Here is a 25,801-nt window from a genome sequence, read left to right as displayed (position 1 = left end):
TCTTAAAGTAGTAAATACTACAAAACAGGATGAAATTGGAACAGCTGACTAAAGGATTTTAGAAAGGACAGCTCATTGTGCATGGGAAGTTTGAGAAAGCTTCCAGGAGGTGGTAACACTTGATCTGAGCCGTGAAAGGCCTGGGAAGGCAGAGAGGAACAGCAAGGTTGTTTCAGATAGGGGGCAAGATAGGGGTGGGAACAAGTCTGGAGCATTGGGGAGATGGTGAGGAGCTGGTGCTTAGAAAATACTGCAGAGGTACTGAGCTTGTCTCTTGTTTTACCCTGGTAGCCTGTGACCTGGACAGGGAATTTAAACAGAAGTCAATCAGTTTACCCCAAAAAATACATAGCTAGGATATGGCTGAGCTAGGCCTGGATTCTGGCTCAGCTGCTCCCCTGTCCATACCCTGCCCACCCCACTGAAGGGAGGAAAGGTAGGTGGAATGGTATGGTAGAAAAGATGAGCACGCCAAAGTCGTCACATCTTGCTGTCAGAGGGCAGAATGGCTTAAAAAGAAGAAAAAAATCCTTCAACTCTAAAGCTGGGAAAATGAGACAGGAAAGTTCAAAGATAAAGGCCCCAAATGGAGAAAACAGCACTTCCAGGTCCACATTTGGGAACCATTAGCATGAGGTACTGGCTGATTGATCTCTGCTGCCCAGGAGAGATTCAGTTCCCTTCAGCACACTGGCCTAAAACAAGGACAGGGCCTTTCGTTATTCAAGATGCCAGACCTAGCTCACACTTGTTCTCATGTATGCGCACATACATAGAGCCCACACCCAAGAGCCAGGAAAATGCTCAGGTCATTCCAGGCTCCAGCCCCAGCTCTTCCCTGTGCCACTTCTGTACTGTATCCTCAGACTATAATCAAGGAGTGAATGATAACCTGCAACACAGACCTGTTGGAACAGATCCAAAAGCACTATGTAAACTTAAGAAGAGAAGTTATTAGGAACCATTCACAGGTATCACAGTGAGGCAGCCCAATTTGGAAGGAGAGATGGCAGGAAGTTTCCTAGCTCCAGGGTACTAGGACAGTATGCCTTTCTGGGTAACCTGGAGCAAATCACTTACTTTCTTGGATAAGATGCTTTCTCAGCCCTCTTTATAAGAGGCCATCCTGGACCCTTTCCTCACAGTAATGTTCCTTCCTCCAACATAGACTGAGGGCCTGCTAGGGGAGGTAAGTATAACCCCACCACTGCCTTCAGGTTGTGCCCAGACTTGTGGGGGAGATAGGCTTGTAATTACAACACAACTGAGATCTGGATAAAGGACAAAGAAAGTTCAGACTCTTTTTCCTTGAAGGGTCAGTGAAGACTTTCCAGAAGAGGTGACATTTTAACAGGATCTTCAAAACCAAATAGGTACTTTCTAGAGGGTAAGGAGGAGCAAGGGCATTCTAGATGAGGGTATTATCTTGTGGTAAAGCAGACCTAGAGGTGGGGAAAGCCGGTGGTAGAGGGAAGGACAGGCAAGACATGATGCTTTTGGTGATGAAAGGTGGTGGCAAATGGAAGGCACATGGGATGGGAAGTGTACTGATTAATCTTTATAGTGTTGCTCTGTGTGCATTTGTAATTAAGTCAGTGGCACACATCTGAAGTCAGGCTTTGTATGAATCTGATTCTTTGCATTACTCTGAAAACAATCTTCTTTCCTTTTGATGAAATCCTGCAGTCTGCTCCAATGTACCAGTACCTGGATAGGAAAATGTTCAAAGAAGCCTACCAGATTGCTTGCTTGGGTGTGACAGACACTGATTGGCATGAGCTGGCTATGGAAGCTTTAGAAGGGTTAGAATTTGAAACAGCAAAGAAGGTAAGCATCTAGTCAGCCTGAGCTGGAATCTCGCCCATAGAGGGTCCCTTGAGGAGGCAAAAGGGACTCCAGGTGACATATGAAGAGTCAGACACATACCATAGTGATCTCTGGATATAGACTGGCCTAGGTTCAGATCTCAGCTCAGTCACCTTCTGAGTCTGGGCAGGTAACTCATTTCTAAGGTTGCTCATTTATAAAATTAGAGTGATGATTTGCCTCATCCTCACAAAGTTCTAAGGGTCTAATGTGATAATGTCTATAAAGCCTGATACAGGAGAGACATCTGATAGATTATAGCTGTCACTCTTATTAGCTAGCATTTATGTAAAGCACCCAGCTGAAAGCCTGGTACATAATAGGGACACAATTAAGGGTAGCTTTTATTATTGGTATAAACACTTACTGGTATTAGCCATTTATTACTCAGTGCTGTTTTTCTTTGTACCCTGCTAGGTATGGTCAAAGAGATGGTCGAGCTCTCTGATTGTGACAGCAGTGTCCCTCTCCACATATCTTTATTGCCTTGATCATAGTGTCATTTCCTGGCCAGTATACTAAAACTACAGAAACTGGCTGACAACATTTGCCCCCTTTCCACACATCAGAAAAAGCCCAGCTCTATCCGAGTTGGGTTTTCATCTAGAACCTGAGGTGGGGGAAAGGAATGACCTTCAACTCTCTTTCCTCTATTCCTCCCTTTCCCCTTTATCTTCCCATGGCCAATTAATCAAATACTCATTCGTGCCTACTACTGAGCATATAGGGAAGGAAGTGCAGGAGTGTGTGATGCGTGCTCCATGCTAGGTCAAGACTTGTAGGCATAAAAAGAGAGAGGAACCAAGGCCAGATACTAGCTCTGCTGTTTATAGGCTGGATGACCCCAGGCCAGCTTCTTCTCTCATAGGCTCCATTCTCCTATGTCTGAGTGGGGATGGTGAAAATGCTAACTGCCCTGCCTTCCCGACACAGGGTCATTAGACTTAACCACCACATTGTAAAAGGGCTTCTAGAACTAGAAGTGGTTATACAAATGCTAGCTGTTATCAATTTAATTATATCTTTAGATCGACTGAGTGTTGGTAATAGAGGAAGGCTTTAAGAATTCTGAGGTGGGAGGAAACATTCTCATGGAAGCAGCTTCCCTCTCCTACCCCTTCCCTCAACAAAATGCTAGGAGGGATAAAGAATAACAAAGTATACCCTAGACTGTTTTGTTTTCAGCCTGGAATGAAATTTAAAGTCTTCCTTATAGATTGTCATCTCCTTACACCTAAGAACTAAACACCTACCTCATCTTACTTCAGCCAACATGGGGTTGGGTACTCAGCAAATATTTGAATGGATTGAAATAAAACTGGAATAACCCTTCATTTGTTTACCATTAACTCCCAGCCTGTATTCCACAAACACTCCCTGAGAACCGAAATTATTGTATTAAAGCACAAGATTTTGACTGTAGACTAGAGATTGATCATTTTATCCGAATCCCAACCCTCCCGGCCTTTCTTTTTCTGCTTTGCCAAGTCACTCAGGCACAGAGGAGGTGGAGGGTGGTTCCAGCAATAGGCTGATGTTTCCAGTAGATGGCAGAGGAGAGCTGCTTAGCTCCCGGGACACTGCCTGAGAGCCCTGCGGATGCTTCCCTGTTCCCACACTTCCCTCTGCTGAGGTTATTCACGGGCCTCATGACTCTGACCACTCCACCAGGGCACCCCTGACTCTGCAGAATGTGTGAGGATCGAAGGAACTCAGAAACAGATTTCTCAAGGTGGCAAATCCTAGAATCCTAGCAGAGCAGAACTAGAAAGACCTTGGAGAAGGTATTGCTAGTTTGCCCCTTTCTATAAGGCAGATATTGGGAGCCTAGAGGCAGAGAAGAAGTAAGTTCAGGGCCCCTCAGCTGGAAAATCTCAGAACTAGGACTGAGATCTGGAATACTCCTTTCCTTTCTGCCCCTTTGCTAGACATTCCAGATTTTCCCTTTCCTTTTGCTTTAAGGAAGCCCAGATCTAGAAGGTAGCTTATAAGACCTCCAGCAAGGAACACAGGTATACTCTTGGCCTTCTTCTGCTCAGGTGATGCCTATTTTACCCTTTCAAAGAATTCCTCTTCAGGAATATGCATTTGCCATGTTCCTCTTCTTAATCCTGCCTCTGCCACTGCTGGTGCTCAGATAGTGAATCGGTGTTCTCCAGGGCATCTAGTTCTTACCTGTATAGCTCTTAGCTCATGGAAATTCAATAATCTGTTTAATCTACCTGCCTCCCTTTTAAGAACATGGGCTCCTGAATGGGGATGGGGACAGGTCATATTTACCTCTGGATCCTCAGTCCCTGACAGGATGGCTGGCCCTGCAGGATAAAAAGATGAAGTCACCTTGTGGTCATCTATAAAGGCAGCCAGAGGCCAGATGACTTGCTCATTTCCTCAAATATTTTGAGGATGGAGGATGTCATGCAACGAAATAGAAGCTGCAAGTGGTCAGGGTGATTCTTCTGCATTTCATATTCTAAGGTCTCCTGGACCTGCTGCCTCCTTTAGGTATGTCAGCCCATTTCAATTGGGACATTTTAAAGCAGCACACTTGAGTATAAATGTTGACAGCAAAGCCACATGAAGATCAGCCTGACATGGTAGTTTATATTCCTTGAAACCCCTTGCAGAATCAGAAGGCACCAAAAGAGACTTTGCTAACACCAATCTTCCTGAGAAAGGTTGCCTAGAAACTTCTAGCAGCCTATGGGTTAAAGTCTCTGGCTTTACTGTGAGTCCAGGCAAGAGCTACACTTTTAGGATTTACATAAGAGTTTGCCTTCCAGGGACTTGGAGTGATTTATTCCCTAACCTCCCCTCCCCTTCCAGAAGCCATCTTTATTCCTTCTCAACTTTCCCCTCCTCCTCTTCCTCTGTGCTGGTACTGTGGGCTCTGGGTGCCCTGTATTTATGCACTGTTGGTAAGCAAAGCTGTCTCCTGCTTTCCATCCCAGTCACCAAGATGTATAGCAGTCTTTGCTCAGTCAGTACATCTCCCCCACTCCCACTCCCATGACACTGCCTCAGAGTATCAGACCGCCCTGTTCTTCTCTTTTGCATAGAGATTCCTCCAAGTGGGCACCATCACAAACTGCAGTATCACAGTTTTGTTTTACCTAATCCCAAAGTGATTGATGCAACCAGGACTTCTTTGCTGTTCTTTGTGTGGACTAATCCCAGGGATAAAGCCGTGCCTCACTGGGTGGTATAACCCCTCTGAACACATGGCGATTAATCAATGCTTGCTTCTTTTGCCTCTTTACTGGCTCACTTTCTAAAGCTTGACTTCCCACCCCCAGCCAATCACCCACTTTTGAAGCTCAGAAGGCAGCTGATTTCATTCTTTTATTTCTTCCCCTGTAGGCCTTCACCAGAGTACAAGACCTCCGATATTTAGAGCTCATCAACAGCATTGAGGTAAAAGACAAAATGTTCTTCCTTCTCAAGAAAGCATAGACTCACTGTCAGTGGCTTATAGGGAGCTCTTCTAGCAGGCAAGAACCTTGAGGGGCACATAAACAGAGCCTACTGGTGTCTGAGCATTTGAGCCACAGCCTTGCTCTGGGGGTACAGAGTACCATGGGGCGGGGAGATGGCACATGGGAGCAGGGAGTGCAGTCTGTCACTTGGTCATGAGGTAAGGCAGGTGGGTCCCTAATCTCTCTGAGCTTTGGTTTCTGTCTGTGAAATGGGTTGATTTCCCAGGGTTTCTAGGAGGATTAAATAGGTTCTCAGTAACTGGTTTTCATCCCTGCAGTGGTTGTTAGGTAGTTACCATCCTCTACCACCCCAACAATGTGCCAGTGTAGGAAGCATTTCCCAAATGCACGTGATCTGCTCCCCACCCACAGCAATGGGATCTGGGGAGGGAGCATGTAGACAGGGTATGCTGAAGAGGCTGGCTCCATGGGTACCATTTGCTGGGTAACGGTAGACAATACTCTTAATTCCTGTGACTATCTGTAAAAAGGCATACATATTTTTTTCTCCTGAACAGATTTATTGTGAGGCTAAGGGAATGTGAGATACATTTGAATTCCCATATGGAAGCAGGGAGGAAATCAGCAAACATCTTGTCCCTGAAATTCAGTTCAGCATAATAATCACGAGGCTTGTGGGTCAAGCCTTGTGCTGAGCCCAGTGGGCAAAATGCTTAGCAGAAGATAGGCCTGCAGGAGCTCATAGACTGTATAGTCGAATAATAGTTGTCCCTTGCTGCGTACCTGTTCAGTGCCCCATGCCCGATCAGTACATATACCACAATCTGACCCTTGAGCAACATGGGTTTGAACTGCACAAGCAGATTGTTTTTGATACATACAGCAGTACTGTAAATATATTTTCTTTTCTGTATGATTTTCTTAATAATATTTTCTTAGGGCACCTGGCTGGTTCAGTTAGTAGAGCATGTGACTCTTGAGTTCAAACCTCACGTTGGGTGTAGTGATTACTTAAAAATAAAATCTTTAAAAATTATATCTTCTTTCCTCTAGCTTACTTTATCAGAAGAATATGATAATATAATACATGTAACACATCAAATCAGTATTAATCAACTTTATGTTATTTATCAGTAAGATTTCCAGTCAACAATAGGCTATTAGTAGTTAAATTTGGGGGAGTCCAAAGTTACACCTCAATTTTCAACTCTGTGGGGATCAGTGCTCCTAACACTGATGTTGCCTAAGTCTCAACTGTATTTTAAATTCTCATACTGACTTAATGAGATACTGTTCTTATTCCTGTTTGATAAATAATGAAACTCAGAAAGGCTCAGAAAAGCTATGTCACGTCCCCAAGGGTCCACAAGCAAAAGCTTGGATGGAATTCAAAGCCAGTTCTAATTCCCAAGCTCAAGCTATCTTTACTTGAGGCCCTATTGCCATCTAAGAAGTTGCTTCTGATGCACCCCCTCCCCACCTAACCCTTCTCCCAGAATTGTCATAGGAAGCATCTGTATTGTCTGTTGCTTAATTACCTAGATGGTTAAGGCTTTGTTCAGAGCCATCTACTCATGCCCAGTACTGCTTACTCTCCGGGGCTGGCATTTGGGAATACACTTGGTCTGTATCTAGGAGCCTTAACCTGGAATCATGGAATGAATGTGTTCTCTATGCAGAGGTAACTGACCTTTGTGAGGACCGCCTTTCACCATGTATCATGTTTTACTGAATTCCTGTCTTACTGCCTCTTCTAGTGTACTATGAGCTGGGCAGTTGGTTAAACTTGTAAGAATTGCCTTTTGAAAAAAAAAAAAAAAAGAATTGCCTTTTGAAAAAAGAGCAAATTGCTTTCAAGTGATGATCCATTTTGGCTGCTCTGAGGCCTTAGTAGCTTGCTTCTGGGCATTTGGCGCTATTCCAGAGAACGAAGGTTCCTTGCTAGGCTCCTTTGGAACAGAGGAGATATAACTATACTGATAACAAGAGGAAGAGAATCTGCTCATATGGCTATAATCATATTGAATATATGTAAATCATTTTTATTAATCATGGTGATATTCTGTGGCCTAGGCCTAAATTCCATGCCTAGCGAAACCTATTTTTTTTAATCTACTGCAAGATTTTGATTCACTCCCTACAATTAGGAGTTAGTTTATTTGACTGATTAGCCTAAACTGTGTGTAGGGGGGTTTTTTAGTTATTGTTTTTTGGGGGGTTTTTGGGTTTTTAAAATTTTTTTCTGTCAGTGGGAAAGCATGTTGCCTCCAGCTGTTAAAACTTCACCAGCTTGTCTGGGAGTTTGATTCAATGTCTCATCTTCCTCCACTGTGATACACTTGCTAGAAAACAAGCAAAAGCAAACTGCTGGGGATGAGAGATTGGGTGCTATTGAGTGTTTACAAATACTTGAGCTGTAGACTAATGAATGTTCCCTAACATGGAAGGAAGGAATATGCCAGTTACTTCTCTTCATCCTCAGTGCTGCTCATATGTGTATGTGCGCATGCAGGTGTGTTGTTGGGGGCTGTCACTTGTTTCCGAAGGTGGTATTATGTGGTACAAAGAGCATCTGGAGTCAGCCAGATTGAGTCCAAAGGCCAACTCTATATGACCCTCACCTGCTCCTCTTCTGAATCTCAGCTTCCCTCAGTGTGAACTTGGGTGGTACCACTCACTCTTGGGTCCTTGTGGGAAGTACATACCCAGCACCTAGTGGATGCTCAGCATGTGTCTCAGCTTCTCTTTAGAGACAGAGACATTTGAAGACTCATTATCCTGTTTTGTTGGTCTCTTTCTTGGGAAGAGACACTAAATTTTTACTTATCTGCATCATCATGGGTCACAGCTTGGCCAAACCAGCCCTGGGGACTTGGGAGATCTTGGGATCTTGGGGGCTGCCAATAAGTGGTTAATATACACATCCTAGGGGTGCCTGGGTGGCTCAGTTGGTTAAGCATCCAACTTCTGGTTTTGGCTTAAGTCATGATTTCATGGTCTCCTGGGTAGTGAGATCGAGCCCTGTGTCTGGCTCTGCACTCAGTGGGCAGTCTGCTTGAGATTCTCTCTCTTCTTCTGCCTCTCCTCACTTGTGTGTGTGCATGCTCTCTCTCTCTCAAATAAATAAATAAGTCTTTAAAAAAAAATACACACCATCCTAACTATACAGTTGTGTCCTTGGAAGAATATACAAGAAAGCACTCTGAGGAATTTCCGTTAAACAAACAAAAGTTTGCATTACTTTTGATCTTTACTCATCTGGGGAAACAAATCTGCTTTTGTTGTCAAGCATTCCCACCAGAAACCTAGGTGAGAGACACAACAGCCCAGGAGCCAAGTGGAGGCTCCAGTAGAAAGGCCCAGGGGCTTAACTTGAAATAGCAACATCTAACCTTTGTAAAGGCTGCTTCCTGCCATGGCTGCAGAGGCTATTTCCTGTGCTTCTAATTTTTCCAGGAGAGGAAGAAGCGGGGAGAGACCAACAATGACCTGTTTCTGGCAGATGTATTTTCCTACCAGGGGAAGTTCCATGAAGCCGCCAAACTGTACAAGAGGAGTGGGCACGAGAACCTCGCACTCAACATGTACACTGACCTCCGCATGTTTGAGTATGCCAAGGTAATCCAGCCATATCCTGGGCCCAAGATTCATGGAACCCACCTGCGTTCCGATACGGTGCTGCCTAAGATGTTTACCCCAAGAAGTGACACAAATGGAAAAATAGCAATGGCCTTATTAGAAAGAGTTTGGGCAAATTGGCAAACAAAGAAACCATCGATGGCCACTGGTTTAAGCTGACCTAAAGCTGACCTTTTAGGCTGAGATCAAAGGGACAAGAGTATGGTAGTTCAGACCTTTGTCAGTGACAGAGTGGACTGGATGGACTGTCTGTAGACTGAGTCTGAACCAGCATGTCCCTTCATTAAGTGTTCAGGGTCCAGGGCTTCAGATCTTTCTCCCACAAATTCTCTCAAACCTTTCTTTGTAGAAGCCACTGAGAATCAGCGTCCTCAGGCACAAGCTGATTCTACCATTGTCATATGGGACAATACGGTTCACTTCAGCCAAGGTTTCCTAAGTATCTGCTCTCTGATTGATACTGGGCTTTGCACTGGGCCTTGGAAATACCATAACAGAGTCCTTGCCCTCTGGTACTAGCACAGTGTGCTTTCTGTCACCCAGAGGTACATCTGTATGAGTGATGGAGATTTCCTCTTGCATCTGCAGGTCCTCTATAAAGGTTAGTCCCTAGCAGGTCTGGGTACATGACAGGGGTCTTCCGAGAGCAGGCTCCTGATGGTTTATGTGAGAACAAGTCCCACTGGGGAGCTAATACGAGGTAAAAGAGCCTTGGGTGCATTGAGCAACCAGGTTCTTCCTTCCGCAGAGTTGCCTTTGTTAACCTGCCTTTCCTGGTACTGTCAGAATAAGCTTCACAATGTTATTAAGTGAGTCATCAGCCACAACCAATTAGTGGCTATTAATGGTAATTATCTAGCTCACAAATTCAAGATGGAAAATGTTCCCCATTTTTTTTCTCCTTTTTTGTTTCCAAAGATGGCTACGCTCTTTCATCTTACACCTGTGAGATCCTGGAGGTGAGGGTTGCATCTTGGTCACTGTGATGTGGCCCAGGGGGTTCTGCTCTGAATGAGTACCTGGGTCCTAACCTGTCTCTTTACTTTGATGGTTCCTTCACCCCATCCCCCAGATCCAAGTGCTTGAGGTTCCCCCACTTTGTCCTCTTCCACTTTTTTACCCTCTCCTTACACTCCCACCACACACACACACACACACACACACACAATTTAGCACTAACTTCATACTGAGAACAACTAAATCATTATGTCTTTTTCTGAAGATAATGACATTTAAACTGAGGACAGAACCTTAACTAGAGGATTGAATCCCTAGGAGTAGAATATAGGCATTAGGAACAGCAGGTTGTAGTTGTTCTTCAGAAGCCTTTCCTAGAACCTCTGAAACCTAGTAGGCAGTGGTGGTGCTCACCTTGACGTTTGGAGAGCTGCTATGAGTCCTGGTCCTTCCCATGGGTGACCTAGGAAAAGCTTCTTCACTTTGTTGAGCTTCCATTTTCTTCTCATAGGGTACCATAGCTACAGCTCAGCTCATTTCTGAGAATTGCACAAAATAATATATGAGAAAGCCCTTTGCAAAGGCCAAACTATAGAAAGGTTGGGAAAATGAGAGGAGCTAAGTGTGACCACAGAGTGGCTGTTCTTCAGGCTTCTCCCCAGCCAGCCCCACTCTTCTCCCTACACTGAGGCCCCTCCTCACACCTCAGGTGGGCTTCATGCACCCACAGTCTCCTATCCAGAAATGCAGCCCACTTACACACTCCATCTGGTTTGCCTCTATGAAGGTAAATATTCTGGGGGTTGTTTTGGTTTTAGTTTTTGATCGAAATTCCAAGTAAGTTGGTTCTGTTTCAACCCCCCACCCCCAATAGTCTGACTTTGAGGAAATGTGTACATATAAATTATGTTGGGGGGTTGGGGAAATACAGTGCTTATTAACATGGCATGTTTTTGTTTACTTGAAAATTGCTTCCCAAGATTCAATCTGGTTTTCAGAAAATTTTTAAATTACATTCCCACGTACAAATAAATTGTATGCTTTCCGGATAAGTGACATGTTTATATGGTGATAAAGGGAATTATAATGCTCTTAACTCTTATGTAGTATGTCCTTATCAAAATCACCAGGCATGAGAACACTGTTTAGTCTCATTCATCACTCAGCACGGCCTCTTTCTGTCCACTCTAGGACACAGTCTTTGCCATGGCCCTAGATAACATGTAAATTAGCTTCATGGGACCAAAGAACCTCTGAAAACCCAGTTTGCTGAGCCTCGAAGGAATCATTTAGACTCAGCTTCAATTAAGGAATCATTTAGACTCAGCTTCAATTAAGTCAGAGCTCTCTGAGTTGGGCTGTTGGGCTGGAGGTGGCTCCTCCAAACCTGTGAGCTATATGTTTGGTTGGTCTCCTTGTTGATGACCCAAATTTATGGCTCACTCATGGCCTCTGACCCTCACTAGTCACCCTGAGTCCCTGGAGCACTCACTTTGAAGGACATTTCTGTACTCTTATGGTGCCTGTTTTCTCCAGCTGCTAACCTCATTTAACCAACCAGGTTAAATGGGTTAGCATAGTTTCGAGCTTTGCACTGGCATAACCAGTATGTATTACAGTAGCTGCCAAGAGTAAAGGCTATATCTTTAATGGCCCAAACTAGGCATCTTCAGATTGTCAGTGAATGCTTTCCTAGCTTCTTCCCCTGTGTGAACTCCAGAGAGACTAGAGGCCAGCAAGATAGGCCTTTTATTGGTTCCCCAGCATCAGGGTAAATGATGCCCTTTCCTCCTGTTGTTTTAGGCCAATCTAATATATTATTTTAGGGACTACACAATTACCCTGAAAGCAAATGGAAAAAAAAGAGAGAGAGCTAATTGTTCAAGTGGGTTTTTAGCATACATTGACTGTACTTTCTTGACAAATGAGTGCTAATCATGGGGAAAGGAATGCTTTTTTTTATACTTTGTGAGGTTGACACAGTGCACTCTCTGCAGGGTACATTATTCCTGAGACAAACCACTTCTTACTAGTAATGCAGATCTGGGCTCTAAGCACTCTCAATTTCCCTTTTTGAAAAGCCCTACCTTTAAAAATACCAGCACCAAAGCTGCCTCAACTATGGCAAACTCCCATGTATATATTTGGGCTAACTGTATCCTAAAAAGAGGTGATTTTTTGAGGCTGTTTCTTACACATTCCAGGGCAAACCCAGGAAAACCAGGCATAGACCTTTCAGAGGCCACATGTTGTGGTTGAAGGACATCTCTTCCTTCCAGATTCTCTCTAGGCCTTTCCCCTCACTCCCCCCACCCCATGCCTCCTGCTGCCCCTACCCCTACAGATCTGATAATCATAACAGGGTTTGATATCATCCAGTTGAAAAGTAACTAACCAAGAATACTTGTGCTTCTTATCTGCTCTAGGCACATAACTGGGGGGAGAAGCCAATGGGATGATGCCCTAAATTCAGGCAGGAGAATCAGAAAACAGATGTGAAAAGTAGTTCTAGCGTAGTTGAAGAGGGGGCACAGAGGGGTTCCCCCAGAACTCTGTACATCATTTTGTCTGTTTAGGTTTATGGGGCCATGTGCTTAGCCTCACTATGAGGCATGTGGTATTGTCCCTATTATCTGAATGAAGATTGTAGGTCTGGATATTTGAAATTAGGCAACCAGGTTATAGAGTCACTATATGGGAATAGTCACACATATATCCAACTCTATATGAGAGAGAGAGAGAGAGAGAGAGAGAGAGAGAGAAAGTAACCTGATCATAAAACCTCAACACTGCAGAGTTTGTGTACAGTACTCCAAAGAGTCCGGAAAGTATTGTTTAGCTGAAGAACAAATGTCTGTTAGTGGGAAGGACAGGAAATGTTCAGGGCCATAGTCCTTGACACTGTCCCCATACCCCTGAGGAACACCTGTGGGGTCTATGAGCACTCCTCCCTGACACCTGGGATTGCCCCCCAATCAGCCATGAAGGGATGGGCTCGTGCCTGCATCCTGATTGCCTACTTCAGCCAAACAGAGCCCTTCCTTGCTCCAGCTTTCGGCAGCCTGACGTAATGCTGGCAGCAGGAAGTTCTAATCCGGAGTGTTTTTGTTTGTTGTGCTTCCTCAGGATTTCCTTGGATCTGGAGACCCCAAAGAAACAAAGATGCTAATCACCAAACAGGCTGACTGGGCTAGAAATATCAACGAGCCTAAAGCCGCCGTGGAGATGTACATCTCAGCGGGAGAGCACGTCAAGGCCATAGAGATCACCGGTGACCATGGTTGGGTTGACATGTGGGTTTTCAGCTCCTGCCCCAAGAAGCATTTGGCAGCATGTCATGTCATGTCATCTCTTGGTTTTGACTGACAAGGGAAAATACAGTATTTTTCTAAATATATAATCCAAATGTTATAGTGACTAGGTTTTTGGGAGACACAGAGATTGAACAAAGCAATCACTGCCTTTGAGGAGCTTAGTGAGTCCCTGGGGAAAGGGTCGGGGGATGGAAGAAGAGTAGGGGGAGACACCCAGGCATTAGAACTGCCATTCACTGAGCCTTTCCTAGGAGCCAGGCACTGCTATATCTTGCAGGTATTTGATGCTCCCCAACACCCTAAGCTGTGGTGTTTCCATGCCCAGCTTCCAAATGAGGAAACCAAGGCTCAAGGACCAAGTGATCACAGGAGGCAAAATAGCTGAGAAACCATTTAACGGAGCTTCAGACTGACCTGACTGATTTTAGTGCCCCTAGCATGTGTAATGGTAGTAACTAAAGAACAAGAACAGTTCTAAGCACACCAGGGAAGGAGACATGAATTCTCACGGGAGGAACTGTGGACATCATCTTCTAGGATGTGGTCTTTGTAAAGTGAAGGGCCTTAAATTTTAAGAGGTAGGGTAGGAAGGAGAAGGGCATGAGGCCAAAGGAACAGCACAAACCAGGAGTTGGCTGGGGATGGAATACAGGTGTAGGGGCAGGAGGGTGGCTCCAGACAGGGGGATCTGGGATAGCCACCCTGGGAGTGCCTTGGGTGCCACGTGGAGGCCTTGAGATTTGTCAATAGGGGTAAGGACCCTGGTCGGTTCTGTGCTGCCGCAAGCTCACACAGGTAGTAGATGTAGAAGGAGGGAAAAGGAGAGGGAGGGAGGCCAAGTAAATGGCCAGTCAGTGCACCAGGGGGACATGTGGCTGAAGGAAAGAAAGAGACATGGAAGAGCCACAACTGACAGGACCCAGCTGGGTGCAGGTGTCAGAGCTGGCTGGGCAAGGGAGTTGAAAGCTGTTCTTTCACCAAGATAGAGAACAGAAGAGGGGCAGGCAGGTAGTGGGGCTGCCTAGAGAGAGAATTTTGAGACTCCTAGAGCACCAGACCTCCAGAGGGAGGGCTTTCTCCTCCCATAGGCAAGGAGGATAGACTTCATATTCACATGTGTATATATGTGTGTGTGTACATGTACATGTACAGGGGCATACTGCCACAGCTAGTAAAGAATAGGTGAGGGAGCAGCTCCTGAGGGGGCTCAGTCTGAGCCCCAAAGGCTGTTGGTTATTCTGGAAGCCACACTGTGGTCCATAGGTAGTGGTGGCCTAGGCAGGACCTGAGTAAGGAGAGGTTGGTTAATGACTAAGTTACCTCCCTGAGCCCCCACCATGTAGTTAGTGTGTATGCTCCTCACATACACCCCATACATATGTGACCTACCACCCCATCTTTCCCTGGTGGAAGAATAAAGTTTCTTAAAGGTAGAGGCATAGATCTTGCCCTCCCCCACCAGTTTATTCTTTTCACAAAAGGAGTGGTACAGAAGAGAGCCAAGCAGATTTGTGGCCCTGCTCTCCCCTCTGGTTTTTCATGTCACTTTCATTTGCAACTGACATGTATCAGGTTACTCTGGAGATGCCTAACTAGTTCAGGAAAGAGATATTTAAGTATGTTCCCTCCTTTTTCCAGGTCTGGTTGTAAAAGGTGCCTCTTCTCCAGGGACATTCGGTTTGATGGGTGGGGTTGGGGGGCTCTAAAGGGTTGGCTGTGCCACCTTTCCCTAAAAATGCGTTCTTTCTCTGCTGAGAAATGTTATTTTTAGATGCCATTATTATTCTAAGTACAGATTGACAGGCCTCCCCGAGCTTGCCTGTGTCTGAGACAGGGATCTGTTACAGATGCTTCCCCTTCTCTTCTCACAAAGAGCAAGCTGGGTAGAGAGCTGGTTTTACTCTAAACCTTAGCCTGACCAGAGGGAACAAGCATGTTTCATCCACCCCCCAGGTCTCCATAAATAGTGGGAAGGCCAGTTACCCCTGGGAAGAAGTGGTGAGCCCCAGTGGTCCCTGGGGCCCTTCACCCGTGGGTAGCACCTTGGCCGGCAGGAGAGGCACAGCCAAGATTTCCAGAACTCAGCGCAGGTTCCACACATGCTTCTTCCTCTGAAGTCCTGGTGGCTGAAGGACTCTCCTGCTTCTGCCTCTACTTTCCCGTGAGAATTCCTGAAATGGTGTGTAAAAAGCATTCTGCCTCTGCCGCTTCCTGGCTGCAAAGTCTTGAGCAGCCATTTCACCTTCTACCTAGCCTATATAGTCTTCTCATCTGTAGAAGGAAAAGAATAGTACCTGTCAGGGCAATGAGGATTCAGTGAGATCACACATGTGAAAGCTCATGGCACTGTGCTTGGACCAGTAGGTGATCGTAGCTGTTCATTTCTCTCCCCAGACATTCCTGGGTAGATAGTGACTCTGTGAAAGGCACACAAAGTCAGGGAGACGGTGTCCTTTAGCGGGGGACTTCTCCTGGTCACTGGGCAGTGTTTTCTGGATTATATATTTACTCATTTAATAGCCACCTGTCAAGCACCAGGGGCATGGCCCCATATCGAGCATTAGGGACATCGACATGAATCAACATGGAGCCTGCCCTCAAGAAGACCCAAGAAGATCTGCTTTCTTTCATTAGGTTCCTATTACAGGAATCCATCTCCTCCCTGTGCTTTCACCTCCAGGTTAATCGACATTGCCCGTAAACTGGACAAGGCCGAGCGGGAGCCCCTGCTGATGTGTGCTTACTACTTTAAAAAGCTGGATAACCCTGGCTATGCTGCTGAAACCTACTTGAAGATTGGTGACCTGAAGTCCTTGGTTCAGCTGCATGTGGAAACCCAGCGCTGGGATGAGGTGAGGGTATAGCATGCCTCCTGGGCAAGGGAGCCCCACTTGAGCCCTGGACCACAAGGGGCTTTTTGTGGTTTGGTTGGAGGGCAGTTGCCTTCATCATGGGAATGAACATTGGCCTGGTAATCAGGAGCCTACCCTCAAATTCTTTGAACCAGAGTGTCTTACAGGCCCTTTCAATATTAGCTCTCCATTTATTCGTTTGTTCATTCATTCATTCATTCATTCATTCATTCATTCAGAAAATCTCTATGCACTGCTGGCTTCAGGGGAGCCCTGTGATAGACACCAGGGATGTGAGAGTTAATAGGATAGCCCGGTGCCTGCTGTTGGTCTGAGCTGCTTTTGACCAGCACCACAGGCTGATGAATCTCTGACATGGAGACACACCTGTGTAGCATTCAAAATCTGCTGGGTGCCATTTGACAGAAAATGCCACCCATACTCCTCAAGTGCAGGCTACCAGAGCCATTTCACAGGCAACTCCTTCTCCCCCTTTCCCCTAACCTGGACTCCTCTGGTGTGAAGGGTGGATGGGAAGAATTAGCCAGGCCTGAAGGGAAAGATGGCTAAGGCCAGGCTGGCTGAAGTAGCCAATGAGCTGCCCACTCCATGGCTTGACTCCTACCCTCCAGGTCACTGGCTACCTGTGCCCTGGACTGAAATTCATTCCTGAGAGGATGAGGGGCTGCACCCACGGTCCCCACTCCACCCCACCCACACACCACCCACTGAGGTCTAGTTTATAGAGCCATAGCAAGATCTTTTCTGAGTAAAGCTGTCTGACTCTTGTCTGCCCTCTGAGTGGCTCCATTTGGTGAGGCGACAAAGTTACTGATGAGAAAAAGTGGGGCAAAGGACGGAGGCAATAATGGCTTCTCAAGATAAATTTATTGGGAGATTTCTCAAGTAGCATAAATTAGAGCATCTTAGAAACACTCAGTCCTCACTGTGCATCAGGCAAACTTTCTCCCTGTTGTCACATACTGTCCCCCATGACTCATTTCCAGTTCTCCTGGCCTGACAGGTGGTTCTGGGATTTAGATAAAGCAGTCACTGGGTCCCATTCAGCACCAAGTCCACAGTCATCTTTGACAGCTAATAAGCAGTGATGATGATAATGTCAATTCTGTTTCCTTAGGTGTCATCTGCAATTAAAAGAAATCTGTTTGCAGCGCTACAGGAGCCCACGCAAACCCTCAAAATAAAATGTTTCCGATTCTGTGCTGCTTCTGTGGTCCAGAAACAGACTGTGTTGTTATTGAATCCAGTCGCTTGCATATTGCTGTTAATTGCCTTTTGTTTTCAAAGAGCTGATTTGTTTTTGCGTTTCTGGGGGTGGTGGTAGGGGGAGGCACTCTCCCCCTCTGAGTTGTCAGGCTGGCAAAATATGACACATCCCTAATGGATTCAGCCAAGTGCCATGTTATCATGGGGGCTGTGGGGGCTGCTTTATTAAGACTGCATTTGCTCCTTCCTCCAGGCCTTTGCTTTGGGCGAGAAGCATCCCGAGTTTAAGGATGACATCTATGTGCCCTATGCACAGTGGCTAGCAGAGAATGATCGTTTTGAGGAAGCCCAGAAAGGTAGGCCACACAGACTAGCACCTTGCAGAAGGAGGAGACGGTACTGCCAAGACTTATATTTCAGGAAGGCTGCCAAGCCCCTCCCATCATAGGTCTGAAGATGGACGACTTCATCCCGGGGATGAGACGTGTTTCCTGGTGAAAGACTGGGGAGCAGTGGAAAGAACATGGGCTTTGGAGTTGGACACACCGGGGTCCATCACTCACTTACCCTTAGACCTCAGGCAGGTCCTGTCTCTTCCCTGAGCAAAGCACTGTGCACTCAAATGTAGCTTCTTACTTAATCCTCACAGTAGCTCTATGATGTCAGAACTGTTTTCTAGATGGGAAAGCTGAGATTGGAGGAGGTAAAGGGATTTGCAAATCCCACAGCAAGGAAGTGGCAGAGAGGGAATTTGAGCCAGGCTGGGGTGGGGACAAAATATGAGGACTCCCACAGAGTGTCAAGCATGGTCTCACCTGCCACTTTCCTCTACTGCAAATAGTAACTTGGCTCAGATAAATGCAGTGTCCTCTGTTCTTTGGCATTTCCACTGGTAAAATGGACTGCACCCCAAGTATGGCAATATCTGAGATAGGAGGGAAAGGAAGCATAGAGCTTTAACTGGTAATACTAATTTTAAAATGTGACTACCTTCTCTGTGTCAGGCAGCACCTGGCACTTAACTACATAATCCTCAACCTAGCCAGCAGCCCTGCAGAGACACAGAGGCTGACTGTGCCCTGCAAAGTCACAAAGCCAGAGAGAGTAGCAGAGCCAGGGTTGGACCAGGCTCTGTCTGCCTGGAAACGTGATTCCTGTGACTAGGTCTTGCTGCCTCCTTAGGAAGTCTTCTAATTGAAGGTGGGTGTGTCGTATTCCATAGCATCTCATTTACACTTCTATATGGTAACAGTTGCCACCTCCGGACACATTGCGGAACAAATGTCTCCCTGTTGGAGCTCCTCAGCTAAAAGCCCCCATTGAAAGACAGCATGTTCTCTTCTGCTTTAGCATTTCCAGAGCACCCAGTTGCTGAAGTATGTGCATGTTTGGGCAAAACACATCAACCTATCCATCTGTCTGTGTCTGCCCTTCCAAGAATCCATCGCCATAGTAACTTGGTACTCAGACAAGAGATTGGAGATGAGATTGGAACAAAGGCCAGACCTTTTCCTTCTCTAAAGCAGAGGATTTGGATCATCTAAGTGCCCACATGTGGGCAAATGTCACAGCTAGAAGTGCTTCCCTGGCAGCCCCTAACATCGTATGGGTTTGGCCACGTAGTGAAGATTCAGAAAATTTATGTTAAATGGATATAGGAATTATTCAGAGATTTTTTTTGCATGTTTTCACAAATGTTTGGTTGCTAGAACTGAGCCATGTTTTTCAAGGTTGTCATTAAAAAGCACACAGTTGAAAACTGATGGAGGACTTGAGTTGGACTAGGTTCTGTGACCTTGAGTATGCCACTTTGCCTCCACCTTCATAAGTCTATTGTGACCATCCAAAGTGGAATCAGCAACAAAAACACTTTGTAAACCACCAAAAATGTTAAAGTGTCGAGTGCTACTCGTGTCACCCCAGATGTCACAAAGCTTTGTCCTAGAATGGGATGAGGGTAAAACCTCATGAGTAACGGGCGGTAGGGCCATCCTCAGACTTCACCCTGCAATTTGGCCCCTAGGTTTTTCTTTCTGCCATGCTTTTCCGAAGTCAGTTGCCTTTTCCCAGCCAGAAAGGAATAAAGCTCACTGTACTTTTTTCAGGATGTAGCCTCAGTTATTTATAGCCTTCGGCCTGAGAGGCGCATCCCAGCAACGAAGTGCTGCAGATGCTCCCAATGAGTGTCCTACTTCTACAGCAGCCCCTTTCAAGCCCTGCAGAATTTCATCCCACTCCCACAATTGTGTGTGTTTTTGTGCCCCTTCAGCATTCCACAAGGCCGGGCGGCAGCGAGAAGCGGTCAGGGTGCTGGAGCAGCTCACACACAATGCCGTGGTAGAGAGCAGATTTAATGACGCTGCCTATTATTACTGGATGCTATCCATGCAGTGCCTTGATATAGCTCAAGGTAAGTAAACATCAGCCAGGCTGCTTGTTTTCCCCAAGCCCTGCTCTGGCAGCAAGATAAACATAGAAAGAGCCGGGACGTTTTAATTAAAGCCCTGGGCTTGTTTATTGGGTGTATTGTCCGTAACCCTGTCTTGCAGTGGCGTAATCTGGTGTGTCATCTTTTTCCAGTTTGCCCATAAGTTTAATGATGGTATGAGGGCCGTCCTGGGGTTATGGTTGGGAGGTCCTGGCCTGTGTTGCTAATTCAGAACATATCTCTCCCTTGCTACCTGGGAGTCTATAACTGGACCCAGGTGAGCACTTTAAAAAAATTTTAATTAAATGGAGAGATGAAAAAGAGATCACTTTACAATAACACACTCCAGATTCTCACTCATCCCAGGCAGGAAAACAGTTTTAATGTTGCTTTCTTGAGACTTCCCATGATGCACTGAGAGAGTTCTGGAAGCAGAGGGGACAGGAAAATGTTCTTCACTGGACCAAGGCCAGCATGCCAGAGTGGGAGAAACACTAGGATTGGAGGCAGCTAGGTGACTTGTAATAAGTCACAATTTCTTCCTAAGCTTTATATCCCCTTTTGTGGCGTGGGGGTAATCCTATCCTGCTTTCTTTTTTTTTTTTTTTTTTTTTAATTTTCTCTATCCTGCTTTCTTTATAAGGCTGCTGTGAGCCTCACAGAAGCTGTGGTTACAGTTTAGAAACTGTTGGGTCCAGGTGTAAGGTGGGATGTTTCTGTTCTGGCCAGTGGTCTGTGCTTTGGATAAGGCATGGCTCAGAGGGAAGAGGCTAGAGGTGAGATGAAGACATCTGCTCACCCTCTACGCCAGGCTCCTCTGGTATGTCCGGGGGCTAGTGATCACTATCGTCATGCTGCAGCTGGCGCTCTCCAGTGGAATGACCTGGTAGGCTGTAGTGTCAGATCTGGGATAACCTGTGAGAAACATTCTCAGACTTTCCATGGCCACATGCTCTGCCCAGCTGAGACTTTCTCTGTCTTGGGGTGGTCCTAGCTCCTCAACAGCACCTTTCCCATCACTGCATCTCTTGTCACTTTTCCTGGCACAGGTCTGATAATTGGGGGAGAGCTGACACTGGCAATGTTGCCATTGGCTTGCTTTTCCTTATAGACATGGCTTGACATATCTTCCCCCTCCTGCCCTCCCTGCTCCCGCTGCACTCCTCAGACCCTGCCCAGAAGGACATGATGCTTGACAAGTTCCGCCACTTCCAGCACTTGGCTGAGCTGTACCACGGTTACCATGCCATTCAGCGGTACACGGTAAGATGGCCAGGAGACAGGGACCTGGTGGGGGGTGCTGCCTACTGAGCTAGGGGCCTTGGGCACGTCTTACAGAGCCGCAGACCTCTGGATGGAAATGGCCAACAGGATGACTTTCCAATAAATTCTGGTCTGCTCCTGGGAGACAAAGTTTGGGACTTTGATTTTCCTCAGCTACCTTTTTGACCTGTTGCAAGATGTGGGCTTTTAAATTGGCAAGCCAGAGCTAGAGTCAGCTTTTCTAATTGCCTGCTTTACATTTATAAAACTCAGGCTGACTCTGGGTTAGCCAGACAAAGGATTATCTCTAAAATCTTCAGGGGTGGATGTTCCACTCTAGATGGGTGAAAGCCTGGCTCTAACCAAAGGTCTAAGGTCTCCTTGGCCCTGCCACTAAATTGCTAGGTGCCCTTGAGCAATTTATTTTCTCTCTGTTTCTTTCTTTATAAAAGGAGGGTCAGCTTGATCTCCAGAGACCCAAATAGTTCTTTTTAGTTACTCCCTGATTCTTTTGATTAAACCATTTTAAATCTATCTCCTGACAATGAGGAACAAGTGATAGGTTATTATCAGCCTCCTCAATTCGCATTATCTTTAATCACTCAACAAATGTTGATTAAGCGCCTACAGGGTGTGCTTATCCTGTGCTAAGCTAGGAGGATAATACCAATAACCAACCTTTATTGAGCATTTACAGTTTTATTTTTTAAAGATTTTATATATCTGAGGGAGAGTGCATGTGCACATGAGCAGGGGTAGGGGTAGAGTGAGAGGAGGGAGCTGATGTGGGGCTCCACCCCAGGATTCTGGGATCATGACCTGAGCCAAAGGCAGATGCTTAACTGACTGAGCCACCCTGGCATCCCTTGAGCACTTATTATTTACCAGGCAATGTGCTGAAGGCTTTATTATATCAATTTATTTAATCCTTTCAATCATGCTGTGAGATAAGTACTGTCATCCTCATTTTACAGATTAGGAAACAGAGGCACTAAACACAGAGATCCTATAGCTAGTAAGTGGGAACCAGTACTAGAACCCAGACAGGCTGGCTCCGGAGCCTGTGCTCTTAGCTTCTGATCGCCCACATCCTTTAAATTGGAGAAGGCAAACCACTGGCCTCACTCCCCAGCTGCACTGTGTGACCTTGGCAAATTGTTTACTTGCCTCTATGCTTCAGCTTTCTTCTCTATAAAGTGGGGGTTATAATAGTACCTACTTGATGGGCTTGTGAGGATTAAATGAGTTAATATTGGAAGAGCACTTGGAAGAGAGCCTGACACAGGTGAGTGTCAGCCCTGTGTGGAGGCTTCCGACCACTGTCCGACCACCCCCCCCCCCCCCCCCCCCCCCCCCCCCCCCGCAGCAGGCTGAGCATTTCACAGTTCTGCTGAGCACTGAGCATGTTCTTTGTCTCTGAAGAAAGTCTGGCAAGAAAGACTCTGCTAGGCTCTACCTGGACCTGCTGTCAGTCCTTCATCTCATCTCTTCCCTACACCATGGTGTGGTTTCAAAGGACCTCATCTTCCCTATAGTCTTTTCAGGGCCCCTCATTTCTATCAGGTGCATTAGGGCCCAAGAGAGCAGCTCTGAGTCAGAGCAGACTGGAAAGGGAAGCATCAGTCCTCTCCTGAGGTAATGGCTTCTTTCCCAGAGGAGAGGTACTAATCCTGAGGACCCCCCTCCCCCGCCCACCAATTCTGTTCTTCCTGGGATGTTTCTTAGCTTCCAAACCAAAGGCAAGCTTCTCCCTGGCTCTCACCCAGAAAAGGATGCAGTCTCAGGTTTTCCTGGGTTCTTGGAACTAACAGAGGCTCTAGAAATTTAAATGAGAGCTAAAGAGAGAATACTGGGCTCCAAATCCAAGTAGTAATATAAAGTAAGTTCTCACAAATTTAGGCCAATTAGGGCCTAAGTCCTGTTGGCACAGTGACAAGTACGGCTTAGTAAGACCCTTCAGGAAATGTCAGTTTATTACCATGTAAGTGCTCGAGGGGGGGGGGGTGGGAGCTGGCTTGCTTTCATCTTGTCATCTAAAGTAGTCTTAGTTTGTAGACAATGTGCCAGATCCCTTCAAAATGGTATTCTTAACCTATTACGGACCCCCTCCTGGTAGAAAATTCCATGTGGTCGGTCTACTGTGCTGAACTTCTGGCAGCCTCTAGGTACAGAAGACCCATTTGTGTGTGTGAGTGCCTGGTCTGCTAGGGCCCGTGCCAGGTTCTAGGAGTGCGAGGATAAGCAGTTGAGGAGCTCCAGCACATGTGCACATTTGGTGGGCATTGGACAGCCAGGCTGTTGCTGGAGAGCTGAGAAGAAGCACATGATTTCAGGCTCTAAAGAGTTAACTGCCTCAATTTAATGACATGCTTAGGTCTGGTCATGTCCTAAATTACATAAAAGGTCCTCTTTCTCAGAGCTAATTGGAGACAACTTGAGCTCAGGGAAATGGAATCATAACTAACCCCAGAGGCAGTAGCAACTTGGGAGAGAGGCATTCTTAGGCTTTGGAATCAGACCTGGGTTTGAATCCTCCTTCAGCTCTTTTCTAGCTGAGTGACTTGGGTAAGTCATCTCTATGGGCCTCAGTTTTCTTATCAGTACAGTGAAGATGAAAATGCATCCTCACAGTATTGTGTTAAAGACCACACAAGGGACACCTGGGTGCCTCTGTGGTTGAGTGTCTGCCTTTGGCTCAGGTCATGATCTTGGAGTCCTAGGATTAAGTCCTGCATCGAGCTCCCTGCATGGAGCCTGCTTCTCCCTCTGCCTATGTCTCTGTTTCTCGAGACTCTGTCTCTCGTGAATAAATAAATAAAATCTTAAAAAAAAAAAAAATAAAGACCACATGAGACAGCAGCTGTAAAGTGCCCAGCACATAATAGCTGCTCATTAAGGGAGACTGCTCTTTTATTGAATATTTCAGAATTATTGGTATTTGCCTTTTGGCCTGGTCTAGCAGCTGCTTAGTTGAGGAATTCAATCCTTGTTTGCTTTTTCACTGCAGGAGGAGCCCTTCAGTTTCCATCTTCCTGAAACCCTCTTCAACATCTCCAGATTCCTCCTGCACAGCCTAACCAAAGACACCCCCCTGGGCATCTCTAAAGTGTATCCTTTCTCTCAACCCCCCATCCTCTGTCCCACCCCTCTTGTCTAATGGCCCCTGTGAAGTTCGTTCCAGATCACTTTACTGGCAGAACCTTCCCTCTCTCCCGTAGCCCTCAGGGAAGAAAGAGAGTTTGTCCTGCTGCTACTGTTTTGATGTAGAAGCAGCTCAGCCAGGAAGGCTAAGGGGCCAGTGCCAAGAGAAGATTAGTTTTCAGGGCTCTCTGGACTTGGCCCAGTAGTGGGTCTCTAAGCAGCACACTGCCCAAGCCCTCCTGGAACCCATAAATGAGGGTATAACAAATATAGGAAGCACTTGGACTCTTGGGCATTTCCCTGGGTGGGGGGCATTTGTTCAGCCCAGAAGATGGAGCACCTGCTGTACCTCAGACATTGGTGGTATGTGAAAAAGCTGCCATCTAGTAGAGGAGGTAACAAGTGTCAGGGCTTAGTTCAGTGGGATATGTGCTATGATCAAGGGTGGAATGTAGTCAAGGCTGGGCCCATGATCAGGGAAGGCTGCCTAGAGAAGCTGATGCCTATCCTATAAGACTACCAGGGAAGATAGTAGAGTAGATGTTCCAGGGGAGTACCCAGCACATGGGAAGGCATAGAAGTGAAGTAAATACTGTGTACAGGAGAAATTGGAGCCAGGCTGGAGAGGTCGTGGATGGATCAGTACCACTTTAAAGAAATGGCTTCTTTAAAGGGTTCCAGACCCATCATTTACATTTCAGAGGAATCGAATGGTGCCTTCATTGACCCAGACCTTTGCAGAGGAGTGGCCAAGGCCACATCTGCCAGAGCCTTGGAACCTGTCCCCAACCTTTCCAGCAAATTCTGTTCAAGTCAACAGAGGTTTTTTTGTTTGTTTGTTTGTTTGTTTATTTATGAGAGACACACAAAGAAAAGCAGAGACACAGGCGGAGGGAGGAGAAGCAGGCTCCATGCAAGCCCACTATGGGACTCGATCCCGGAATCACGCCCTGAGCCGAAGGCAGACACTCAACCACTGAGCCACCCAGGTGTCCCAAGTCAACAGAGTTTGATTGAACCCCTGCCCTAAGCTGTACCTTATACTGTTCACTGGGGACCTGGAAATGGATCCCAACATGGTACCTGACTTTGAGGAATGATAGTGGAGACACAGACAAGGAAACTTACCACCATGTAACTTCTGGAGTGGAAGGAGCCACACTGGGGTTGTGGGGAACAGGAGCATCAGGGGGAAGGAGACTGGGAAGGAGGCATGGTACTTGGGGCTTGCCACGGAGAAGTGGGGCAGAGAGTTCACAAGCAGGGCCAGGAAGAGAGGTCAGGCTTGGCCTGGGCACAGCTAACATTTAGATGACCTGGGATCAAGTGCAAAGGCTTGTGGCCTGAGATTGAGGAGCTCAGAGGAGAGTCTCAGAGAGTAGGGGAGGCCTGTCACTCAGAAATCACTGTGACTCCTGGTGAAGTGTGGGCAGAAAGAAGTGCTCTATACCCCATGGTCTCTGTGAGCTGGTTCCGAGTGAGCTCCACAGGCAATCTGGGACCAGCCCCACCTGGCGAGGCTAGAGCAGGATGGCATTTGGTGCTAGGCATCCTAGGACCTGGCTGGCAGGCTGGCCTAGGTGGGAAGAGTCATTTTGACCTAGTCAGGGTACAAGATGAGCCATCAGCAGAACCTAAGCAAATTTAAAATATTAATGGAAACTGCACTGTTTTTAT

The 25,801-nt window shown here is 46.4% G+C and overlaps 1 protein-coding gene across 3 annotated transcripts in view; it reads left to right on the top strand.

The window, feature by feature from the left end:
- IFT122 (intraflagellar transport 122) overlaps positions 1-25,801 on the top strand; it is a 72,001-nt gene that overhangs the window by 41,264 nt on the left and 4,936 nt on the right. For all 3 annotated transcript variants that reach the window (XM_038565593.1, XM_038565592.1, XM_038565595.1), the window contains 9 exons: positions 1,687-1,827; positions 5,227-5,280; positions 8,760-8,921; positions 13,026-13,192; positions 15,894-16,065; positions 17,546-17,648; positions 19,562-19,702; positions 20,889-20,983; positions 23,991-24,091. In XM_038565593.1, coding sequence (XP_038421521.1) covers positions 1,687-1,827; positions 5,227-5,280; positions 8,760-8,921; positions 13,026-13,192; positions 15,894-16,065; positions 17,546-17,648; positions 19,562-19,702; positions 20,889-20,983; positions 23,991-24,091 — 1,136 coding nt within the window. The remainder of the gene's footprint in view (positions 1-1,686; positions 1,828-5,226; positions 5,281-8,759; positions 8,922-13,025; positions 13,193-15,893; positions 16,066-17,545; positions 17,649-19,561; positions 19,703-20,888; positions 20,984-23,990; positions 24,092-25,801) is intronic.

Source organism: Canis lupus, chromosome 20, assembly GCF_011100685.1.
Source record: "Canis lupus familiaris isolate Mischka breed German Shepherd chromosome 20, alternate assembly UU_Cfam_GSD_1.0, whole genome shotgun sequence".
In the NCBI taxonomy this organism is placed as follows: Eukaryota; Metazoa; Chordata; class Mammalia; order Carnivora; family Canidae; genus Canis; species Canis lupus.
The sequence above is the reverse complement of the archived record's forward strand: the minus strand, read 5'-3'. Positions and strand labels throughout refer to the sequence as shown.